Source organism: Pseudochaenichthys georgianus, chromosome 21 (assembly GCF_902827115.2).
Source record: "Pseudochaenichthys georgianus chromosome 21, fPseGeo1.2, whole genome shotgun sequence".
NCBI lineage: Eukaryota > Metazoa > Chordata > Actinopteri > Perciformes > Channichthyidae > Pseudochaenichthys > Pseudochaenichthys georgianus.
Genome location: NC_047523.1, coordinates 18,459,812 through 18,479,498, shown reverse-complemented (window position 1 = coordinate 18,479,498; position 19,687 = coordinate 18,459,812). Strand labels below are relative to the sequence as shown.

The window sequence follows — 19,687 nt, the reverse complement described above, 5'->3', positions numbered from 1 at the left end:
TTTATCTAAATGTCTTATGAAGGAGACTAACAACTAGAAACAACTGGATTTGAATAGGTTTGATATCAAGACAACTAAAAGCTTTTCCAATATGCATAGCCTCTTATACTATAATTAAACATAATCTATGCCCATCATGTTATCTGGATTGCGTACTATATGGGCTTGTTTTCAAACACCTCTTCTAGAAATAAGTCCTTAGAAGAAAACAATAGATCAATGGCTACTTGTAAATGAGGGGTTAAAGTAATACAGATGTGCTGATTTTTGAGATGTGTATGAATAACCCAAACTAAATAAACCTTTACCACAGTCATGCATCTAAAAGAGTTCAAATATATTGTGTAAGTCTCTAATAAAAATCACATTGTTAAAATTGTTGGACAGATGTTTTTAGTTGTTAATATATGCTGTCAATATTGATCAGCAATTACAATTTGATATGTTAATATTGTATTTAGGTATAGTTTATTATTTTTTAGTACCCATGTTTGACATTCCCAGCCCTTTGCCATTTTGATTTGCAAGCACAATCCTACTGCAGCACTTGGATATTCAACTAGAATAGCTCGGACCGCACTATGAGCAGCTGTATTTGGGCTGAGTTTCCTCAAAAGCCAACCACATCAGCTTCTATCATCTTATCAGTCAAGAGAATGGCCCTAACCATCCCTCCTAAGAGAAAACACTTTGTTTTGTTTTGCTGCCATTTAATGGTCCCATGGAACAAATACATTCTGTAGTACCAATTATAGGATTATAATGCACTCTAAGTATGCTTCCAAGGAAAAATAATAACCCTTTTTAAAGCTGAATAGACAATTAATGTGTGTTCATTATGTATAATTGTGTGCCAAGCATTACTTTTAAATGATAAAGCAGTACAACTCTCGATGATGGTAGTTTAATAAAATGATGTGTGAATTTTTCTAAAACCTGAGGGCAAGCCTTGTCACTGGTTGCACAAACAGCAAGTATTAGTGTTAATCGAGGTAAAGCTGTCCTTCAGGCACTAGATCATGTTTTATCGAAACCTGTCCTCAATTGCTTGGAATCCTTTTCCCTCTCTCCCAAACAGGAACATGAGCAGTTGAGCTATTCCTCAACACGCACCAAGGCTCCCAGTGTGATCATCTCAGGTTTAAAACCAGCCACATGGTACGTCTTCAGTGTTCGCACCCGCACGCCCGCTGGATACAGCTCCTACACCCCTAAATATGAATACAAAACTACAGGAGACTGTAAGTACCTGAAACCATCTGAAACATCTGTCTTGTCCTTCTTTGAACATGTGTATTGGCACCTTTTTCATAGCTGACTGATGTGACAGAAAAAGAAAATCGTTTAAAGCATGTATTGGCGCCTCATCCTTCAAACGACTAGAAAGAACTTTTGGATTTAGGTTAGCATTATTTGTATGTACGTTTTAGGCTTAGGATCAGTTTAAACTTTTGTGTGAAAATAACAATTTAAGCAGAGGAACAGCATCAGCAGGCTGCAAGCAGCAGGTAAGGGTCAGATGAAGTTCATGTAGGCCTACTGTAGCCTGGAGCAGTGCTCAGGGCAGCCTTCACCAAGAGCACAACAGCAAATAATAAGGCTGGATATGAGCCCACCAACAGCAGCATCCTGTCTAGCATCCAGACAAGCAACTTTTTCATAAACTTTGGAAAAGTACCCAATAAGGAAATAAATCATAGTATATGACAAAATCACAAATTATAGCATAGCACTGCAATGGTCCAACTTTGTTAAAATTCAGGTCTGTTTCTCCACTTTTAAAATTCTTAAAACATCATGCACATTTTTGCTGATATCTATCGTATGTTTCTTATTTCACAGCTTACTACAGGGTGTCCGCGGGGTCTTAACAAGTATTAAAAGTTGGTAAATCAATTTAGCGAAAATTAAGGCTATTAAAAAGTATTAAACGGCATTTTCCAAGGTATTAAGAAGGTCCACCTCAACGAAAATATGAAACGATAGTTACGGCTGTAACTACGGTACTATGAGTCCCGGATGACCGCCAGAGGCGGTGCTTTAGCACTGGATATGTCCATCGCGCGCATGCGCAGCTCGAGTACCAATAACAACAAAGTCACCTGTGACCCACGTGACACCGGCTATATCAGCCGGTATTGTCAGAGGATCTGTTCCCCGAATCTTCTCGCGAGCACACAAGAATTCTGAGTGACAGGGAACTCTGGCGGTCATCCGGGACTCATAGAACCGTAGTTACAGCCGTAACTATCGTTCTATTTCGTCCCTACTGACCGCCAGAGGCGGTGCTTTAGCACTGGATGACTTATACCAACAATGTCATGAAGAATCCAAGCCCTTGCTCACCACTGGAAGCAGCGGAGCTCGGCAAAAGGACCACGCCCAAAGAATGGGGAGTGGCGACATTGACCTGATGACAACTGGAGAATGTGCCAGAAGACGCCCACGACGCCGCGGCGCAGATGGTCTCCAGGGGCACCCCTCTCAGGGCAGCCCAATATGTTGAGATGCTCCTTGTAGAGTGGCATCTCAGCCTGATGGCAAGGGGCGGCCACTGGCCCCGTAAGCCTGTGAGATGGTATCGACAACCCAGTGGGGCAGCCACTGGTTAGAGGGCCTAACCTCCTTTAGTGCCGCCAGGGCAAACTCAAGAGTTGCTCCTCCTGCCGTATACAGGCAGTAGCCTTGATATACGCCCTTTGGGCACCCCCAGGGCACAGCAACTTCGATGTGCCGTACTCCTGAATGTCAAAGCGTGCCAGCTGGGCAGGCTGATTGAAGTGAGTTTGTGGAAGGACCCCGGGCGGGAATGCCACATTTGCCCAAAGGGCAACGCCTGAGAGTCTCACCTCGGGCATGTATTGTTTATGGAGAGGACATGCAACTCCCCGACTCGCTTCCCTGAGGCTATGGCAAGCAGAAATGCTGCCTTCGTGGGCAGCCACCTAAGCCCCACCTGGGCCAGGGGCTCGAAGGGAGGAGATGATAGGGCATCCGGCAGCAAGGGCAGGTCCCAAGCCGGAGCCCTCGGGGTGCAAGGGGGACGCTGCCGTAAAGCCCCTCTCATAAAGAGGGACACCGACCTGTGGCGCCGTCGACCCGAACATGTCGGGCAGAATCGCAGCCACATAAATTCAGAGTGGAGTGAGAACGTCCACTATCTAGAAGGGACTGTTGTCTAAGCAACAATGTACATGCTGTCCCCAAGGAACACGCACATTCTTGCCCCCCAGTTGGGGTAGAAAGTGCATGAGTGCAAGCTGCACGGCCCGAAGCTCTAGCACGTTGACCCGGCGCGCACTCTGCTGGGCAGACCGCTGACCCTGAACGGTCCTGCCCTGCCGCACTGCACCCCACCCTGAGAGACATGCACCTATGGTGATGGTCTCCTGGCGCCCATGGGCACGCCTACCAGGAGATAGGTCCTGCCCCTCCAGCGTGACGGAGAGTGGAGCAATGTTGCGACACCCTGACTTCACTGTGCCTGTGCCACTTGGCGTCCAAGTGAAGGCTGTTCAGCCACATCTGCATGGGGCGCAACGACAGCGGGCCTAAGGGCCCAGCGGCCGAGGCAGCTGCCAGTCTGCCCAAGGGCCGGAGGAACTGAATATAAGGCACCCTCTTGCCCGGCCCACGTGGAAGTAGGCATCCCTCGGTTGAGAACCACTCCACCTGTGCGTATGCAGTAGTCAGCATATGTCATAATGGCAGCACCTTCAGGAATCTGTTGATTCCTCTGAGGTCCAAGATCGGGCAAAATCCGCCGACTTTCTTGCTCACGAGAAAGTATGCTGAGTAGAACCCCCTGGCTAAGCAGAGGGTCTTACTGGGTTGATTGCGTCCTTGGACAAAAGGACGGACAACTCTTGGCCCAGAGGTAGGGCCCCTGCCGGATCGCTGACAACTGTCAATTAGACCCAGCCGAAGGCTAGGGGCCGGAGCTGCGGTCCGTACCCCTGAGTTAAGGTGAAAACCACCCAAGGGACGGAAGTACAGACTGCCCAGAAACTGAGCTGCTGCTGGGAAAGCAGCCGCCGACCACCCCCGGGATTTCAGAGCCCAGCCCCCCCGGACCCTGGAGCCTCTTGGAGGGTTCCGGTAAGTCTCTGGGGCACGAGGTCGCCTGGAAGGCGGGCGACATGGGGCACGAAAGTCATTGGGAGGCGGTTGAGTGGGCCGCTAAGACCTCTGCAGACCACCCCTGTAATCCGGCGGCTGAGTGCGGCTGCTAGAGCGGCCCCTGGGCCTGCTGGGAGTGGGCACAGGTCTGCGAGGACCCGAGTGCTGCTGCCTGGTCTGCCTAGCTTGGGCGGCACGCTCCAGTGCCTCCAGGGCAGCTGATCTAAACAGCTCCCCTGGCTCGACTGGTACGCTACGGAGGACTTTCCGTCAACCGAAGGAGGTGCGTCAGCCGAAGGAGGGGCGCCAACCGAAGGAGGGGCGCCAACCGAAGGAGGGGGGGGGGGGACAGGCGGCCCGCTAGCAGCCCCTACACCGGGCCCAGGCTGAAGGGCCAAGAGGCGACTTCATCATGCCCCTATCGGCAGCTAGCCGATCCACTTTAGAGGACAGCCTGTTTCTAGTCCTTCTATTGGGGGAAGCACACATAGCCATCGCTCCCTCAAGTCGCCGGGAACGGCCGAATTGAACTGGAGGAGGACGTGACAAGGAGAGGTGTCTGTTGGCTGCTGCCAGACGTTCCACCTCAGTGATTCGAGACACTCTGAGCACCCGAGGCATGCAGCTACAGCTCATGCAGGCGTTTACCGTGAGAACCTCCCTCAGATGCTCGAATTTCGTCCCCACTGACCGCCAGAAGCGGCCGAGGCAGGAGGGGCAGCGGTCGTGGCCGTCCTCGGGCTCAAGAGAAGCCATACAGGCGCTACATGAATGAACCATTCTGTAGGTAGCCAGATGCAGCGTAGCCGGGAGCAGGTGCGGGAACACAGCCTTCACCAGCTACCTGCTTAACAGAAAGAGTAGAGCCGCTACTCGCCGAACAGAAAGAGGGATGTAATTACACCCACGTTACCGGCAGAGGGAGCGGGAGCGAGATCACTGCCTTCACCTAGCTGGATTAGTAAATAAGGCAGTTTACCAAGAGCGGGGGCGAGAACACTGCCTTCACTGGCTGAGCTAGAGGCGAGTACCAGATGCAGCGTAACCGGGAGCGGGTGCGGGAACACAGCCTTCACCAGCTACCTGCTTAACGGAAACCAGGCAGTTTAGCGTCTACCAGGAGCGGGGGCGAGAACACTGCCTTCACTGGTTAAATTAAGACGAATGCCAGATGCAGCGTAACCGGGAGCGGGTGCGGGAACACAGCCTTCACCAGCTACCTGCTTAACGGAATAAACCAGGCAGTTTAGCGTCTACCAGGAGCGGGGGCGAGAACACTGCCTTCACTGGTTAAATTAAAGACGAATGCCAGATGCAGCGTAACCGGGAGCGGGTGCGGGAACACAGCCTTCACCTAGCTGGGTAAAATAAAGAAGCTTAACAGTATACGCAAGACGTTAGCCGAGCGGCTGCTGCTAACGATCAAGCGAGATCAAGTCAAATAACACACATGTTTAAGACCAGATAACTAGCTTCTAAAGAAGAGAATAGCACAGAGCCGTAGTTACAGCAGTAACCATGGCCAGGGCTCACACGGCATCTAACCGTAGTTACAATAATAACTATGGCCAGTACTTACACGGCTTAGAACCGTAGTTACAGTCGTAACCATGGCCAGTACTTACACAGCATAGAGCCGTAGTTACAGTAGTAACTCTGGCCAGTACTTGCACGGCTTGGAACCGTAGTTACAGTAGTAACTATGGACAGTACTTACATGGTTTAGAACCGTAGTTACAGTAGTAACTATGGCCAGTACTTACACAGCATAGCGCCGTAGTTACGGTATTGCCTATGGCCAGTACGTGCACGGCTTGGAACCGTAGTTACAGTAGTAACTATGGCCAGTACTTACGGCTTAACCCCGTAGTTACAGTATTAACTATGGCCAGTACTTACACAGCTTGGAACCGTAGTTACAATAGTAACTGTGGCCGGTGCCTAAAAGTGTCAGCCAACGGCTGCCCACTAGACAATATAATATTGGGAGCATGAAATCCTCCTTAATGGCCATACATGCAGAGCACACGGAACACACAGTGAAGATTGTTCTCTGCATATCGTCCTAGTGCTAGGAGTCTAGTACTAGGAGCAGTAAATACAACGATATAGCGCTACTGCAACCATACCATGCGTTTACCGGGAGCGGCAGCGAGAGCACTGCCCTCACCGGCTGAGTTAAATAATGAAGCTTAACCGTACATGCAAGGTGTTAGCCAAGCGGCTGCTGCTAACAATCAAGCAACCAAGTCAGAACACAATGTTAAGACCAGATAATTAGCTTCTAAGAAAGAGAACAGCCCGCATAGAACCGTGCCTGGTTACAGTAGTAACCGCACATGCCGAGCACACAGCACCCGCCGTGAAGATGTTCTCTGCATATCATCCTAGTGCTAGGAGTCTAGTACTAGGAGCAGTAATACAACGATCTAGCGCTACTGCAATCAAACCCTATGCTACAGGGAGCGGGAGCACTGCCCTGAGTTAATAGTTAAGCTCAACAGCAAGGTGTTAGCCAAGCAGCTGCTGCTAACAATCAAGCGACCAAGTCAGAACACAAATGTTAAGACCAGATAATAGCTTCTAAGAAATAGAAAGTACTTACCTTACTTTCTGCATCTAAACGAAAAACGGGTTTAAAGTATGACCCTCTGGGCTTCCATACTAAATTGAATGAGGGACGCAGCCAAAGCTGGGACTCAAATGCTAATGATAGCTCGGGCACAACGCCACAAGCAGAACTTTCAAAAGAGCATAAGGGCAACTTTATGGGAGAGGAAGCGGGAACACTGTCGTCACCAGAAAGTCTAAGCCACAAACAATAAGACGGTAATCAGGACAACTTGGCTGGGAGCGGGTGTGGAAACACAGCCATCACCAGCAACAGGCTGACACCAACCTGTCTGTCGAGGCTCTGCACAGCGCACAGCCGGCCACAGCTCCTGGAGGACGCGTTTAACGACCCGTAGCTCCGACTGTCAGTCGCGAAGCTGCACACGGCCAGCTGTTTGCAGAGAAATCCCTCAGATCAAACGTTCAAACCTGAACGCTGTAGGCTACAAAAACGTAGCCACGGTACCCTCGCGCAGCGAGAAGATGAAAGGAACAGATCCTCTGACAATACCGGCTGATATAGCCGGTGTCACGTGGGTCACAGGTGACTTTGTTGTTATTGGTACTCGAGCTGCGCATGCGCGCGATGGACATATCCAGTGCTAAAGCACCGCCTCTGGCGGTCAGTAGGGACGAAATAGAACACCCTTTACAACGACATGTCGGGAAACGCCCTCAAGGCGGCCCCATGCACAGCGCCGTAAAATTCTGCTTCTTATTTTAAGTTTCGTTACCTTGGGGCCCACAGACTCTAGAATCGCCACTGTCGAGGGGGATCACAGCTGTCCGGTCCCACATGCTAAGTAAGTACAGGGTTACTTGGAGAGGGTCTGAGTCCGACCCTTGTCAATTAACTACAGGGGTCCCTCAGGGCTCTGTTCTTGGTCCTCTCCTCTTCTCCCTGTACACAAACTCGCTCGGATCTGTCATTAGCCCGCATGGTTTTTCATACCACTGCTACGCTGACGACACCCAATTAATTCTGTCCTTTCCCCGCTCAGAGACCCAGGTCGTCGCACGCATCTCTGCTTGTTTAGCTGACATCTCTCAGTGGATGTCCGCTCATCATCTCAAGCTCAACCTTGACAAAACTGAAGTGCTTTTCCTTCCGGGAAAAGATTGTCCCTCTCTTGACCTAACTATCAACATCGGCCCCTCTGTTGTTTCCCCGACTCAGACTGCAAGGAATCTGGGTGTTATCCTAGATAACAACCTGTCGTTTACTGCAAACATCGCTGCTACAACCCGCTGCTGCAGATACACGCTTTTCAACATCAGGAAGATACGCCCACAGCTGACCCAGAAATCGACGCAGGTTCTGGTCCAGGCTCTCGTCACCTCACGCCTAGACTACTGCAACTCCCTCCTGGCTGGTCTACCTGCATGTGCCATCCGACCTCTGCAGCTCATCCAGAATGCAGCGGCTCGTCTGGTCTTCAACCTTCCAAAATGTTCCCACACCACGCCGCTCCTCCGCTCCCTCCACTGGCTTCCGGTAACTGCTAGAATCCACTTCAAGACACTGGTACTTGCGTACCATGCTGCGAATGGATCTGGCCCTTCCTACATCCAGGACATGGTTAAACCGTACACCCCAGCACGTGCACTACGCTCTGCATCAACCAAACGACTCGCTGCACCCTCGCTGCGAGGGGGACCCAAGTTCCCATCAGCAAAAACACGTGGGTTTGCTATCCTGGCTCCAAAATGGTGGAATGAGCTCCCCATTGAAATCAGGACCGCAGAAAGCTTACACACCTTCCGGCGCAGACTGAAAACTCATCTCTTTCGACTCCACTTCGAGCGATAGAATGACTAACAAAGAACTGCTAACAGAGCACTTATATACTAATAAAGGACTGGCTTATCTATAGCCAGTTGAGCAGCACTTGAAACGATTGGCTCTTTGAAACCTGATGTTCTTATATGATTCTGTTTTCCTCAAGGTTGTGTCTTCCTGGTCGAATGTACTTATTGTAAGTCGCTTTGGATAAAAGCGTCAGCTAAATGCAATGTAATGTAAAAGTAAGTAATAGCCATAAAGCCGCGGCGTTTAAGTCCCAACTCTCCCGATAGCCAATCCGTGCCTCCCCTGACTGCAAGTCGCTGACACACACCGCTGCAGACTCTCTGCACGAAGGAGCAGCGGAGTCCGGCCGATGCTGCTCCTCCAAGGAAGAGAAAACGTTCACTAAGCCGAACTATATCCGGTCGGTGATCTGCTATTTTAAAGTAAAGTCAACACATATCGATATAAATATAGTCTATATTAAGAACGAGAAAAGTGTTAACATATATATCATTTTTTGTTTTATCTCTTGGGAACAATGCCTAAATCAAATACTACTTTCTAATGGTTTCTTTTTCTAATAAACCTTGCATTGAGTTAGTCACAGAATTCATTCTCTTGTGCTTTGTTCTATCACAAGCTGTTTAGTTGTGCTATTTTAAAATCCATACTGTATATAGTAAATGTGAGATAAAGTGTGTCGCCAATGTAACCGGTTAGAACTCGAAGTGGTGATGAGGTCTTAAAATGTATGGAAAGGGTCTTAAAAGGTATTACATTTGACTTCAGGATTCCTGCATATACCCTGTACTATCACTTTGTATGAAATCAACTTGTTCTTACTGTTTATTATGAACAACCTTATTTGGGACCATAGAGACATTATAAAATGAACAGGCCTGGTATTACAGTTAATAAAAGCTGTTATTATTTTATCACAATTCCTGTGTGCCTCTGAATTGGATTCTCTAGGAATATAGTTCAAGGACTGCAATGCTATTCAGATACATGGTAACGGAGGCATTTCAGAAGCGCATATTTCATGATTTTCACAGTGTAAGTCTTATAGTTCAGTGCTTTTAATGCAAAATGCGAGTGTAAAGCATTGTAATAATGTCAGGTGAGGGTTCATTATTGAGTTCTAAAATGTATCCGTACTATTGTTGGGTCACCGTTAACTGTGTTTACATTGCAACCCTAATCTTTAGCCTTCCTACAGCGTGACTTTATATAGGTTGCATTCACCCTAAAGTCTTTAAAGGTCAGGATATCAGTTACAATAGCTATTGAATACAATCCACAAGAGAGTCTGACAATAAAGCCTTGATGTTTGGAGTATTTTGAATCAATATTTTTTCTGTGTGTCCGAGCAGTAGCTTTATTGCAAATCTAGTCATAAAATACAAAGGTCCTGCTGCCCTTTTATGTTGGTGCAGGTATTGTTGAGAGGTGATTTGGCTTGGCAGTGGCCCTCTCCCTTCCAAAGCTGCGGAGCTTTGCTTTATCTGCGGATCAGACGGTGCTCGGCCCAGCCTTTGTGTAGCCTGGCCTTTTATCTGAAAGAGAAAGCAGATTTGGCCTCTGTCGCTCTCTCCCTGCCTGTCAGTCTGTCTGTCCGCCTGTCAGTCACTGTCACTTCCGCCTCTCTCTTTCTCTCTTGTTTGTCTTTACCTCGCTTCTGTCACCCATTTTCCTCAGACCTCACCTTACATTCTCTATCCTGTCCTCTGCAACCTTCCTCTCTATCTACACACACACACACACACACACACACACACACACACACACACACACACACACACACCTCATTACAGCAGCCGCTTCAGTCCAACACATCTGCTTAGTTAGTGATGTGAAGAGTGTGTGAAGCTGACGCCTGGGAGGATTGTCTCGTGTGATCTGGCCACCGCCACTTTCCCTCCCTCTGAGTGGACTGTAATTACTTTTATCCAGCCAAACACACACACACACACACACACACACACTCACAGACACACACATTCTTGACACCCACATACTGTATAAACTCACACATGAGCCTCTCTCTTTGGGCTGGCGACCACGCACCCTGATCTCCAATTCATATTCATTAAGCGTGAAATATTATAGAAATAAGTTTGGTAATAGCAATCATCTTTCAATTATCTTGGATTCGTTAGCCTTGTGACAAGACACAGAAAAGGGAAAATCATGAATATCAAATGGGACCAATTTAACCAAATGATCATGGACTAAATCACAATTTCATGAATGAATAATATTAATTAAACAGCAGCAGGCATATGAATCATTCCAGTACCAAAGCTGACGGCGGGTTTTCTGCATTACAAAGAGCTGATCAGACGTCTCTCCGTAATATCTGCCCGTGTACACGCTCACTGATGGAGTAGATTATTGAAGATGATGGTGAATGAAAAATGTGCGCTTTTTTCTCACTTTACCCTGCCTCACGTCTAATTTACTTCTTTTCTCTCCCCACTGCTTTTATCATCTGCACCTCGCTCTTTACACTGAACTTCTTAAACTTCCCGTTCCACATCGTCTTTCCATTCTCTCTTGTCCCACATCTTCCGGTTCTTCTTCTTCGTTGCCTTCCTATTCACCTCCCTTTATGCTCAACCTTTCCTCTCATTTCTTTCCTCGTAACTAACCTCTATTATTGTCTCTTTTCAGCATCAGACATTGCTTCGGACCAAGGCCAGGTGTTGGTCATCGTCACAGCAGCAGTCGGCGGCTTCACCCTCCTCGTCATCCTCACCCTCTTTTTCCTGATCACTGGAAGGTAAAGAGCAATTCACTATTCACTATGTATGCAAAGAGAGTCTCATTCATTGTGTTGCTCCTTTAATGTGTGGCTTAATTTCAAACTGATGTACTTCCATGCATATTAAGTTCCTTTCTCTGTTATATTGATACAAATATTCTTGTCAGTGAAGTTTTATTGTAATGTAATGGTCTAAATCCTGTTGCTGAGTATTCTCAACGTTTAGGATTGTTCCATTCCCCATAATCATCCAATGTAACTCACCTGTTTTTCTGTAAAGAGCTCTTATTTTTTGTAATGCTGTCAACTGCCCAATCCCAACGTCCACACTGACCGGATGCCGTTTGGAGGTGCGTTCCCTAAAGTCCAGAGGGTTTAAGCCTATACCATTGTCGAATCGTCTAATGCTTGAAGGCTCTAAAACAGACATTTTAAACCCTACAGTATGCACACTTACGGTAAGTCCGCATTTCTGCAGCCATTGCCTGAGGGAATTACCGACAATTGTGACATTAAACACAAAGTTACCAGAGGAAATCCAGAGGAGCTTGAGAGCCAAAAGGTAAACAGAGTAGGAGACTCATGACTACATTTTCCCAGAAAAAAACATGGAGGATTTAAAATGATGATCAAGTTATCAGAGAAATGTAGGCATATGCTGCATTATTATTTTCTGCATGAATTATCTGCCACATCATAGACTATATGCATTACATTAATGCCCACAATGTTCATACTCCTTAGTGCACATATTCTTATTTCACATTTCATAGTTTATATTCTAAAATTCATTCATAGCATTCGATTTCCATGTAAATTACTGCTTTATTTGTATTTGTATTGCTATTTAACTATATCTTATTATGGTGTAAAAGTTGTTTTGTTTTATATTAGATTTCTTATTTTTTATATTGTATGTATGCACCATGGCATCAAGTCAAATTCATCAAGTCAAATTCCTAGTATGTGCGAACCTACCTGGCAATAAACCTGTTTCTGATTCTGATTATAATACACTGCCATATTGATACCATTAAAGGTCCTTGCAGCCTCTCCCAGTCCCTCATGTTTTAGGGCTTAAGGCCTTTGAAATTGGGCAATTATGTCATTGCAATTCATCTAAATCTACCACCAACTGAAAACTATAAAAGGGACAATCCCAAAGTTTCAAAGGAAGCACATTTCACTTTCTTGTTAATACAACTTGCCAATGAGCTATCATTATGCCTGGGGTTTTACTGGATAGCCGTTTCAAAATGTCTGCTTAATAGGTTGACTTTTTGGTGTTCCTTTCTTTACCTAGAGTACTTTACAAGCTTTCTTATCCCCTTGCCTCGCAGTTAAGAACCTCAATATTTCCTCCAGTGCGAATATTAAAGAAGCTTTTATTATTTAAAAAAATATGGATTATAGCTTCTTTAAAGATATTATTGTATTTGGCTTTTGTAACTGGTCCTCATTATTGAGATAGACTGAACCCTAGAAAGATATACTTTTTGAAGCATTTGTCACGTAAGCATCTGACTTGGTAACAGAGACGATGAGAGAGACATTTACACATTTGTTCTTATGCAAAGCCTCAGTAAGCCCAGACCTTTAGACCTTAAAGCATTTGAGAGAGGAGTGCACAAAAACAAGAGCAGATCATTATGGTTGATTGCATATTCTTCTGAAATTACCAGGGTTCATATGATTTGCATATAGAATTTCAACCTCTGAGGGCATTTGTAAATAATGAGTGTAATTCAAAGGACAGTTAGGGGGGGAAAGGACCTAAGTTAACCTTTATTCTACATAAATGTCAGCAAGAGTGATTAAACTGATTGTTCTATTGTGATATGGATGCATCTACCATTAATTAGATACTCCAGAGAACAAATCTACACTCATCTCTCTATTGAAATGACAACATGTAAACGTTGCATGTTTTTCACACATCCTGTCACATGTGCTTTCACAGCTTCTGAAAATCCAATTTGGGACAACCCATGAATAGGAGCCTTTATATCGGGCTGCTAAATCTTCCATGGAGCTGAAGTTGTTAACACATTGGGCGTTGAAAGATGGTAATGTTATCTAACAAACCATTTAGGACGGTGACATCATCTGCCTAAAGTGATCATGAACACTGGAACATTTGGTATTCATTCGCTGTTGTTTCCCTAAAAAGCCCACTCACACTAAACTTCTAAAACAGCAATACAGCAACATCTATGTATTCTAAAGAATTTGATTTGAGGGGGTGAAGTCAAATCTATGAAATGTTTTACTTAGAGTTGAACTTGGATGAACTGTGATTCAATTGGAGAGTTGACCAGTAATAGAACATCCTGACAATGCTGTTAGGAAGGTCCAACGATGAGGCAAGCTACCCTCACTCATTAGCAGTGTTACATCACTTTCGTTCAACCGTGCCAGAGTTCAAACTGCTTCGAGGTGGGACTAGGTCTTGATGGTTCTTCCCATTCCAGCATGTCTCTTTCTTATTCTACAGTCACTGTATGCACTAATGTATGACCTGAGAGATTTCATACAAGTGTGCTCTTGAAATCCTACTGAGCTCTCATCCCAGAAAAAGACTGATGCAATCCCAGGTGCTGAGTGCGAAAGGTGCAAATCTATTGAACACAGTGGACGCATGTTCATGCATTTAGCCCCTGAGTCTCTCTGGAGCCACGATCTGGCGCCCATTAGAGGAAGTGCAGCTCTAAACCCTTGCATATTGGTTGCAGCATTGATCCGTGCTGGTTGCCAGAGATTTTCATGGGAGCCTGCCTGCAGACCTCCACTCTCAGGACAGTTCCGGTGCAGACCTCCACTCTCAGGACACCTCCACTGTCAGTACAGGAAGTGACGATACTGACCGTTTTTTCCCCACCCACCGAAGGACTCGTTTGATGGAAGTTTTCAAATCACAATGGAGACTCATCACGGAGGTGATGAGTCCGCCCACCGTGCACTTTGGGTCGGCCTTGGTCAAGCCCTTTTGACCCCCCCAGCCTGGTTCTCGTAAAAGTTTGTCGCTCAAATGACACCATGGAGGAATGTAACGGGAGTTGACAGGGGACTCTGCCCGCCTCACGAGTGCCTATTTTCGGACACTTTTTTCACTTTTCCCCGGTTTGATTTTTTTTTATTTGTTGGCTCTTTCACCCGGTTTCTACCGGGGACTTTGCCCGGTCTCGGGTGTCCCCCCACGGCCTGTGTCCAGCCCCCCATCCATATATTAACGGATTTTGACCATTTTTGTTGCATTTTTCTCCTCTCCTCTCACTGATCGAATGGCAAACGCGACCCACTGTCGGAGGGCCTCCACACCGGCCCGGCCTAGTGCCGGTGCTCTGGCGGTCGGTTCCTCCGACCTGCGGGTTCGACTCTGATGGCCGGGAGGGTGTGCTGCGTTGGGGTGGGGGACTTCCCCCACTCTACGTGTCTTTTCCTTCCCGGGCCGTCCGATATGAAGCGTGACCAAGACGCACCGTCCAGGGGTCCCACGGGTCCCGCAGCGGGGTGGAGGTTCCCAGCTGGAACCTCCCCACCTCCGCCGCGGTGCACCCGGCAAACACGGTTGTTTCTCGAACCTTCCACTGTTGTCTAGCGGGTGTAACTAAAATACAAGATGTCGTATTTATATATATATATATATAAATAAATAAATATATATCTATATATATAGATAATAAGTGTCAGTACGATTTTATTTTGTATTTGTGTGCATTTCCTGTTTGGAAAGTGGCACTGTACTGATAATGGTGATTTTATTTTGGAATATTTAGCGTGCACTTCCTGTCCTGAGAGTGGAGGTGTCCTGAGATTTGGAGGTCTGCACCGGAACTGTCCTGAGAGTGGAGGTCTGCAGGCAGACCCCTCTCGAGATTTTCCACTAAACTTCACAGATATGAGATGAGAGATTTTATCACACTAGGTGCACTACCTCACAGGCAAGTCCTTTAAAGTTGGCATGATGTTAAAGTGAAAAGGAATTTAGGGTCCATCACTTTAAAAATAAACAGAGTGTTTGTCTTATTTTTATGATGTGATACTAATGTGTGGGAGTGTGCTGCTGTTTATTTTAGAAACTCACCCACCAGGTGCAATAGCTAAAGCAAGCCCTTTAGGCTTTTTGTTTTCAGGCACAAGAAGGGCCTTTTTACCTGAATCCTGCTAAAAGCAGTCGAAGAAGCAGTTGGGAGTGTTTTTTGACTTCATCAGAATCTGTCATCACTGCAATCCTTCTGGACTTTTACTCTCTTTCGATTTAAAAAAAAAACCTCCAAATGTACTTGAGCTGCCTGTGAAGGATGAGAGCTTTCAGTCGCGCAGCTCTTATAGATGTTAGGTTGTTGAGCGAGAGTGGTGATGTAAGAGGACGTGCTGTACGGGGAGTTTTAACACCTGGTTGCTCTAAAAGCTTACGCCTGTGTTTGCATCTGCTCATGCTACATTTGAAAAGTGAATACTTCTGGAGCCAAGCTGTCACGACTGTAACGGAGATGATTACGGTGTGCTCTTTATCCTTGAGTTGCTTGTCAGTCTCTGCAACTCTTTTGAGTTTTCTTCATGTATTCTTTCATCCTTTGTGCCCGTGTCCTCTGTAGCTGCAGATAGATGCACCATGGTGAGGTGAGGGATGTTGGAGCTGGAGGAGTGGTTTGAATTACACTGATGCTTTGATTAGGGCTCTTGGCTAGGTTGTTTTACTGGAGTGTATGTGTGGGTGGGTAAAGTGCTTGTGAATATGTACCGTAACAATGCTCAACAGCCCAGAGAGCAGTGGCAGAAGGCAAGGTCTTTGTGTGTGATAACTGTCTTTGTGTGTGTCTGTGTCTGCATGTGCGGCCTCTATTCAACATGAAAGCTAGAGAGACAGAAGGATAGGCGGATAAAGGGGATCAGAGGATAGGACTGGAAAAGACTGATAAAGGCGCATGCCACCATTTCTTTAATGAACAGCTTGACCCCATCAGCAGAGGTCAACAGTAGCTTTCCAAATCCCCTTCTTTTCCCCTCTGCCAGTGTTACCCGCCATGTTATCTGCTCTGTCTATCAGTGTCCACAATCCCACAGACTTCACTTAGCCGGAGCCCAATCTGGCAACCTGCGGCTCGTAGCCCCCTGACTCCCGCTCTAATGTGGCAACCCGGATTATGTTAAGTCTTCAAAGAGAAGGAGGCTCACATGTGATCTCATGGAAACACACACACACACTTTCTCTACTCGTATTTGTGGACATTTTCATTTTTTTATTTATTTGCACTGCATAATTTGGCAGTTTTTCGAGACAATACTCGCTACCATTGTTTGTTGGATTGTCTTTGGTTAACAGTTACTGAGTCAGCAGATATATCATTTGTGTTTCTGCCCAACTGTTAGTGAATGTTTTTTATTGTTTAGCTCTATAGCTCCCGAGAGATAATATAAATGGAAATGCTTTTATGAGAGTTTGAATTCATTTAAATATATAGTTATTACATTTTTAATTTCATTATTTGAACTTTTTTTTTTTTTGATTAATGAATTATGTTCTTTTTGTTTGTTTGATGTTTGTTGTTTTCCAGAGCAGGGGGAAAAATTACAGCCTTCCAAAAATATTCTGCTTTTATCCGTAGCTCATGCCAAACGCATTATTATCATAAGAAAAACAAGTCAAAACCTTGGGTGTTCTCATTTAAAAGATGTTTTAAGTGTGGTGTAACTCTAAGAAACTGGCAGAATAATTCTATAGTATGTCTATTAAAGCTGAAATATAATAAAAATGTATTGGGGGTCCACGAGTGAGAAGTGGGAGTGAAGGTCTCTCTCGCTCACGGTCATTAATTAAGCCCTCTACTGCAAAATAGCTTATAAAATTCATCAGTGATTGTGCCTGTGAGAGCACCTTACTTCATATCATTATTTTCCATCTCAGCGCTCTTCCCCAGCCTCTCCCTCCCACACACCAAGCTCCAGATACTTCATCAGCACTGCAGGTCCTTTCTAAGTCTTGGCGTGTGTGAATGAAGCCATCACTGTTCTTTCAGGTAGCGGTCAACGATATTTGAATGACAAAAGGCAGGCTTTATATAACCTTACAGATGTGTACTATATACATTTTTAAATCATACATGTTGTTGAAGTTGTATTGTGATGGAAACACAAAGAGAAGAAAGTGACTTCTGTCGGTATTTCATGGAATTACCTCTGAGGGTCCAAACATGGGATTGCCTTTGAGATTAATCTGCATTATAAATTACAATAGGGTTCATTTATAGTCCCTTTTCACAGTATTTGAGTGTGTCCTTAGCAGCAAAGTTATTGTATTGTTGGTTCAATCATTTACAGTGACCTGTGTTAAAGATATTCTTAAAAGATATTACTGTCAAGGCACCAGTAGTATGTCATATTAAATATATGTTAAAGTTGCAAAATAAGTAGTCTATAGGTGGTTGCATACACAACGTGTGTGGCATGGGAGGCTGTGGTTGCTGACAACATTATTTTATTTTCCCGAATTTCCCCACGGAGATTGATAAAGGTCCATCTTATCTTATCTAATCTTTTAAACCATGACATTTATATGTGTCAACATGACAATATTTTCCTACTTAATCCAAGTAGTTTAGATTGCCTAAACTTCACTAAATGTATAACAGTATGTGTGCAACACTCAGTTGGTGTAAGGTGGCACCAATGCAAGTTCCTAGACCACTTAGTCTAAAAAGTATCTTAGTTCAAACTACTGTTCCATTAAATAAATTCCCAAACCGTTTGTAAAGTTCCAATATAATCAGGGAAGGCAGGTAAAACTCAAATAAGGGTTTATTAAAGTAAATGACAGTGTTGGGGCAGGTTATCTCCATCTACATTCCATCAAGGTATGGCACCCTAAAAGAGCCAACAAAAACATGACCTTAGCAGAGTCCACCCGCACTATACATCTGTATGTACAAAAAAACTCATGACAAATGTTAAGTGGTCATTTTATTTTTTTCTCAAATATAACACTGTGCTTAATTGGCTTTTACTTGATTATTCTGTGTCTTGTCTGCACACCGTGCTTTGCATTGAACTCTGCTTTTGGTTCTGTGTGATTCTGACAGGGTACTTTGTGTTTTCTCTACTTTTTATTTCAGAGCAGCATCCAAGCATCTATTTGGATAAATTCTTCCTCTTGGTCTTTTGCAGATGCTGTCATCTAATCTCTCAGCTTTTCAGACTTTCTTGGCAGCAGCTTTTGTTATCAGTCGTTGGCTGTCTCCCGGAGTCTCAGTGCCCAGATAACTCTCACACAAACAGACCACAGAGGCACACATGAGGTCGGGAGCGTCTGCATCAGGGATTCAAGTGTTTTTCTCTTTTATAGAATTTAATTATATAACATTTAAGTATCTTTGTGAAAGACTTTCTGTTCAATTTATTTTATTTGAAATGTGTGTGTATGTGTATACTTCTGCACACAACTTTCCTTTGTATTATTTAACCTGGAAACCATCTCTTCCAGGGCCAGACTCAATGTCTTCCGGAAATATTTTTTTCAAATGATGATCATCAAACACTTTGCTTGGTTTCATTCTCTTTCATTTCCTGTTTAGTGTCATTCATTCTCATTTTAAATTTCCTCTGTGATGTTATGGTACAATGAGATAGTTTAGGAATGTGTTCAATGTAAACATGTTCTGGTTTTCAGCAAAGAATGACTTTATCCCTACTAGTCATTAACTATTACTCTACAGAACAGCATGTACTGTAACAACGTTTTTGAAGTTTTTATCATAATTCATTTTAACACAAAACCAAATAAGACTTGTTATTCCAGGCTGCTCAAGGGTCCTTCCCATGTAGGGGTCCCATATATTAATATTGTTGCACATTTAAGGGAAACCCCTTTAACGCTGTCTGTTAATGTGTTTTCTAGGTGTCAGTGGTACTTTAAGGCCAAGATGACTTCAGAGGAGAAAAGGACCAATTATCAGAATGGAAATGGTAAATCTATCAGTCTACCTTTCTTTTCTCACTTTGATAACAGAGTTAAGAGTAGCTTTAAATGATATCGTAAAGACAGAATGGGGAAATCTGCAAAGTCTACATTTGATATTGTATTGAAATAAAACATTGGTTTAAAGTATGTATTTGTCTGAAATAACATTTGCAAGACTTCCTTAAGATTTGGTGAGTCAGGTTTCATTTATTTATTTGTGTCTTTGCCAAAAAGAGCAGAGGAAAAATGGATGATTTGAGCCACAGTTAGCAGCTAGCAGGCTAACCACCTGCTCCTCTTTGCATTCAGCAAGCACTACAGTCGTGCTGCTCCATGGATCATTTCCTGTGTTTCTGTGCCTATGCATATTTAAATTGTGCACAGCAATGACGGCCCACATCACAAAGCTTGTACAGAATGCAAAATATTGACTTGCTATTGTTAG

At 44.9% G+C, this 19,687-nt stretch overlaps 1 protein-coding gene across 1 annotated transcript in view; it reads left to right on the top strand.

Annotated features, from left to right (window-relative positions):
* Positions 1–19,687, top strand: part of epha6 (eph receptor A6) — a 241,498-nt gene that overhangs the window by 206,375 nt on the left and 15,436 nt on the right. Inside the window, exons 7-9 of the mRNA XM_034110395.1 lie at positions 1,079–1,241; positions 11,195–11,303; positions 19,180–19,247. Of these exons, the coding sequence (XP_033966286.1) occupies positions 1,079–1,241; positions 11,195–11,303; positions 19,180–19,247 (340 nt within the window). The remainder of the gene's footprint in view (positions 1–1,078; positions 1,242–11,194; positions 11,304–19,179; positions 19,248–19,687) is intronic.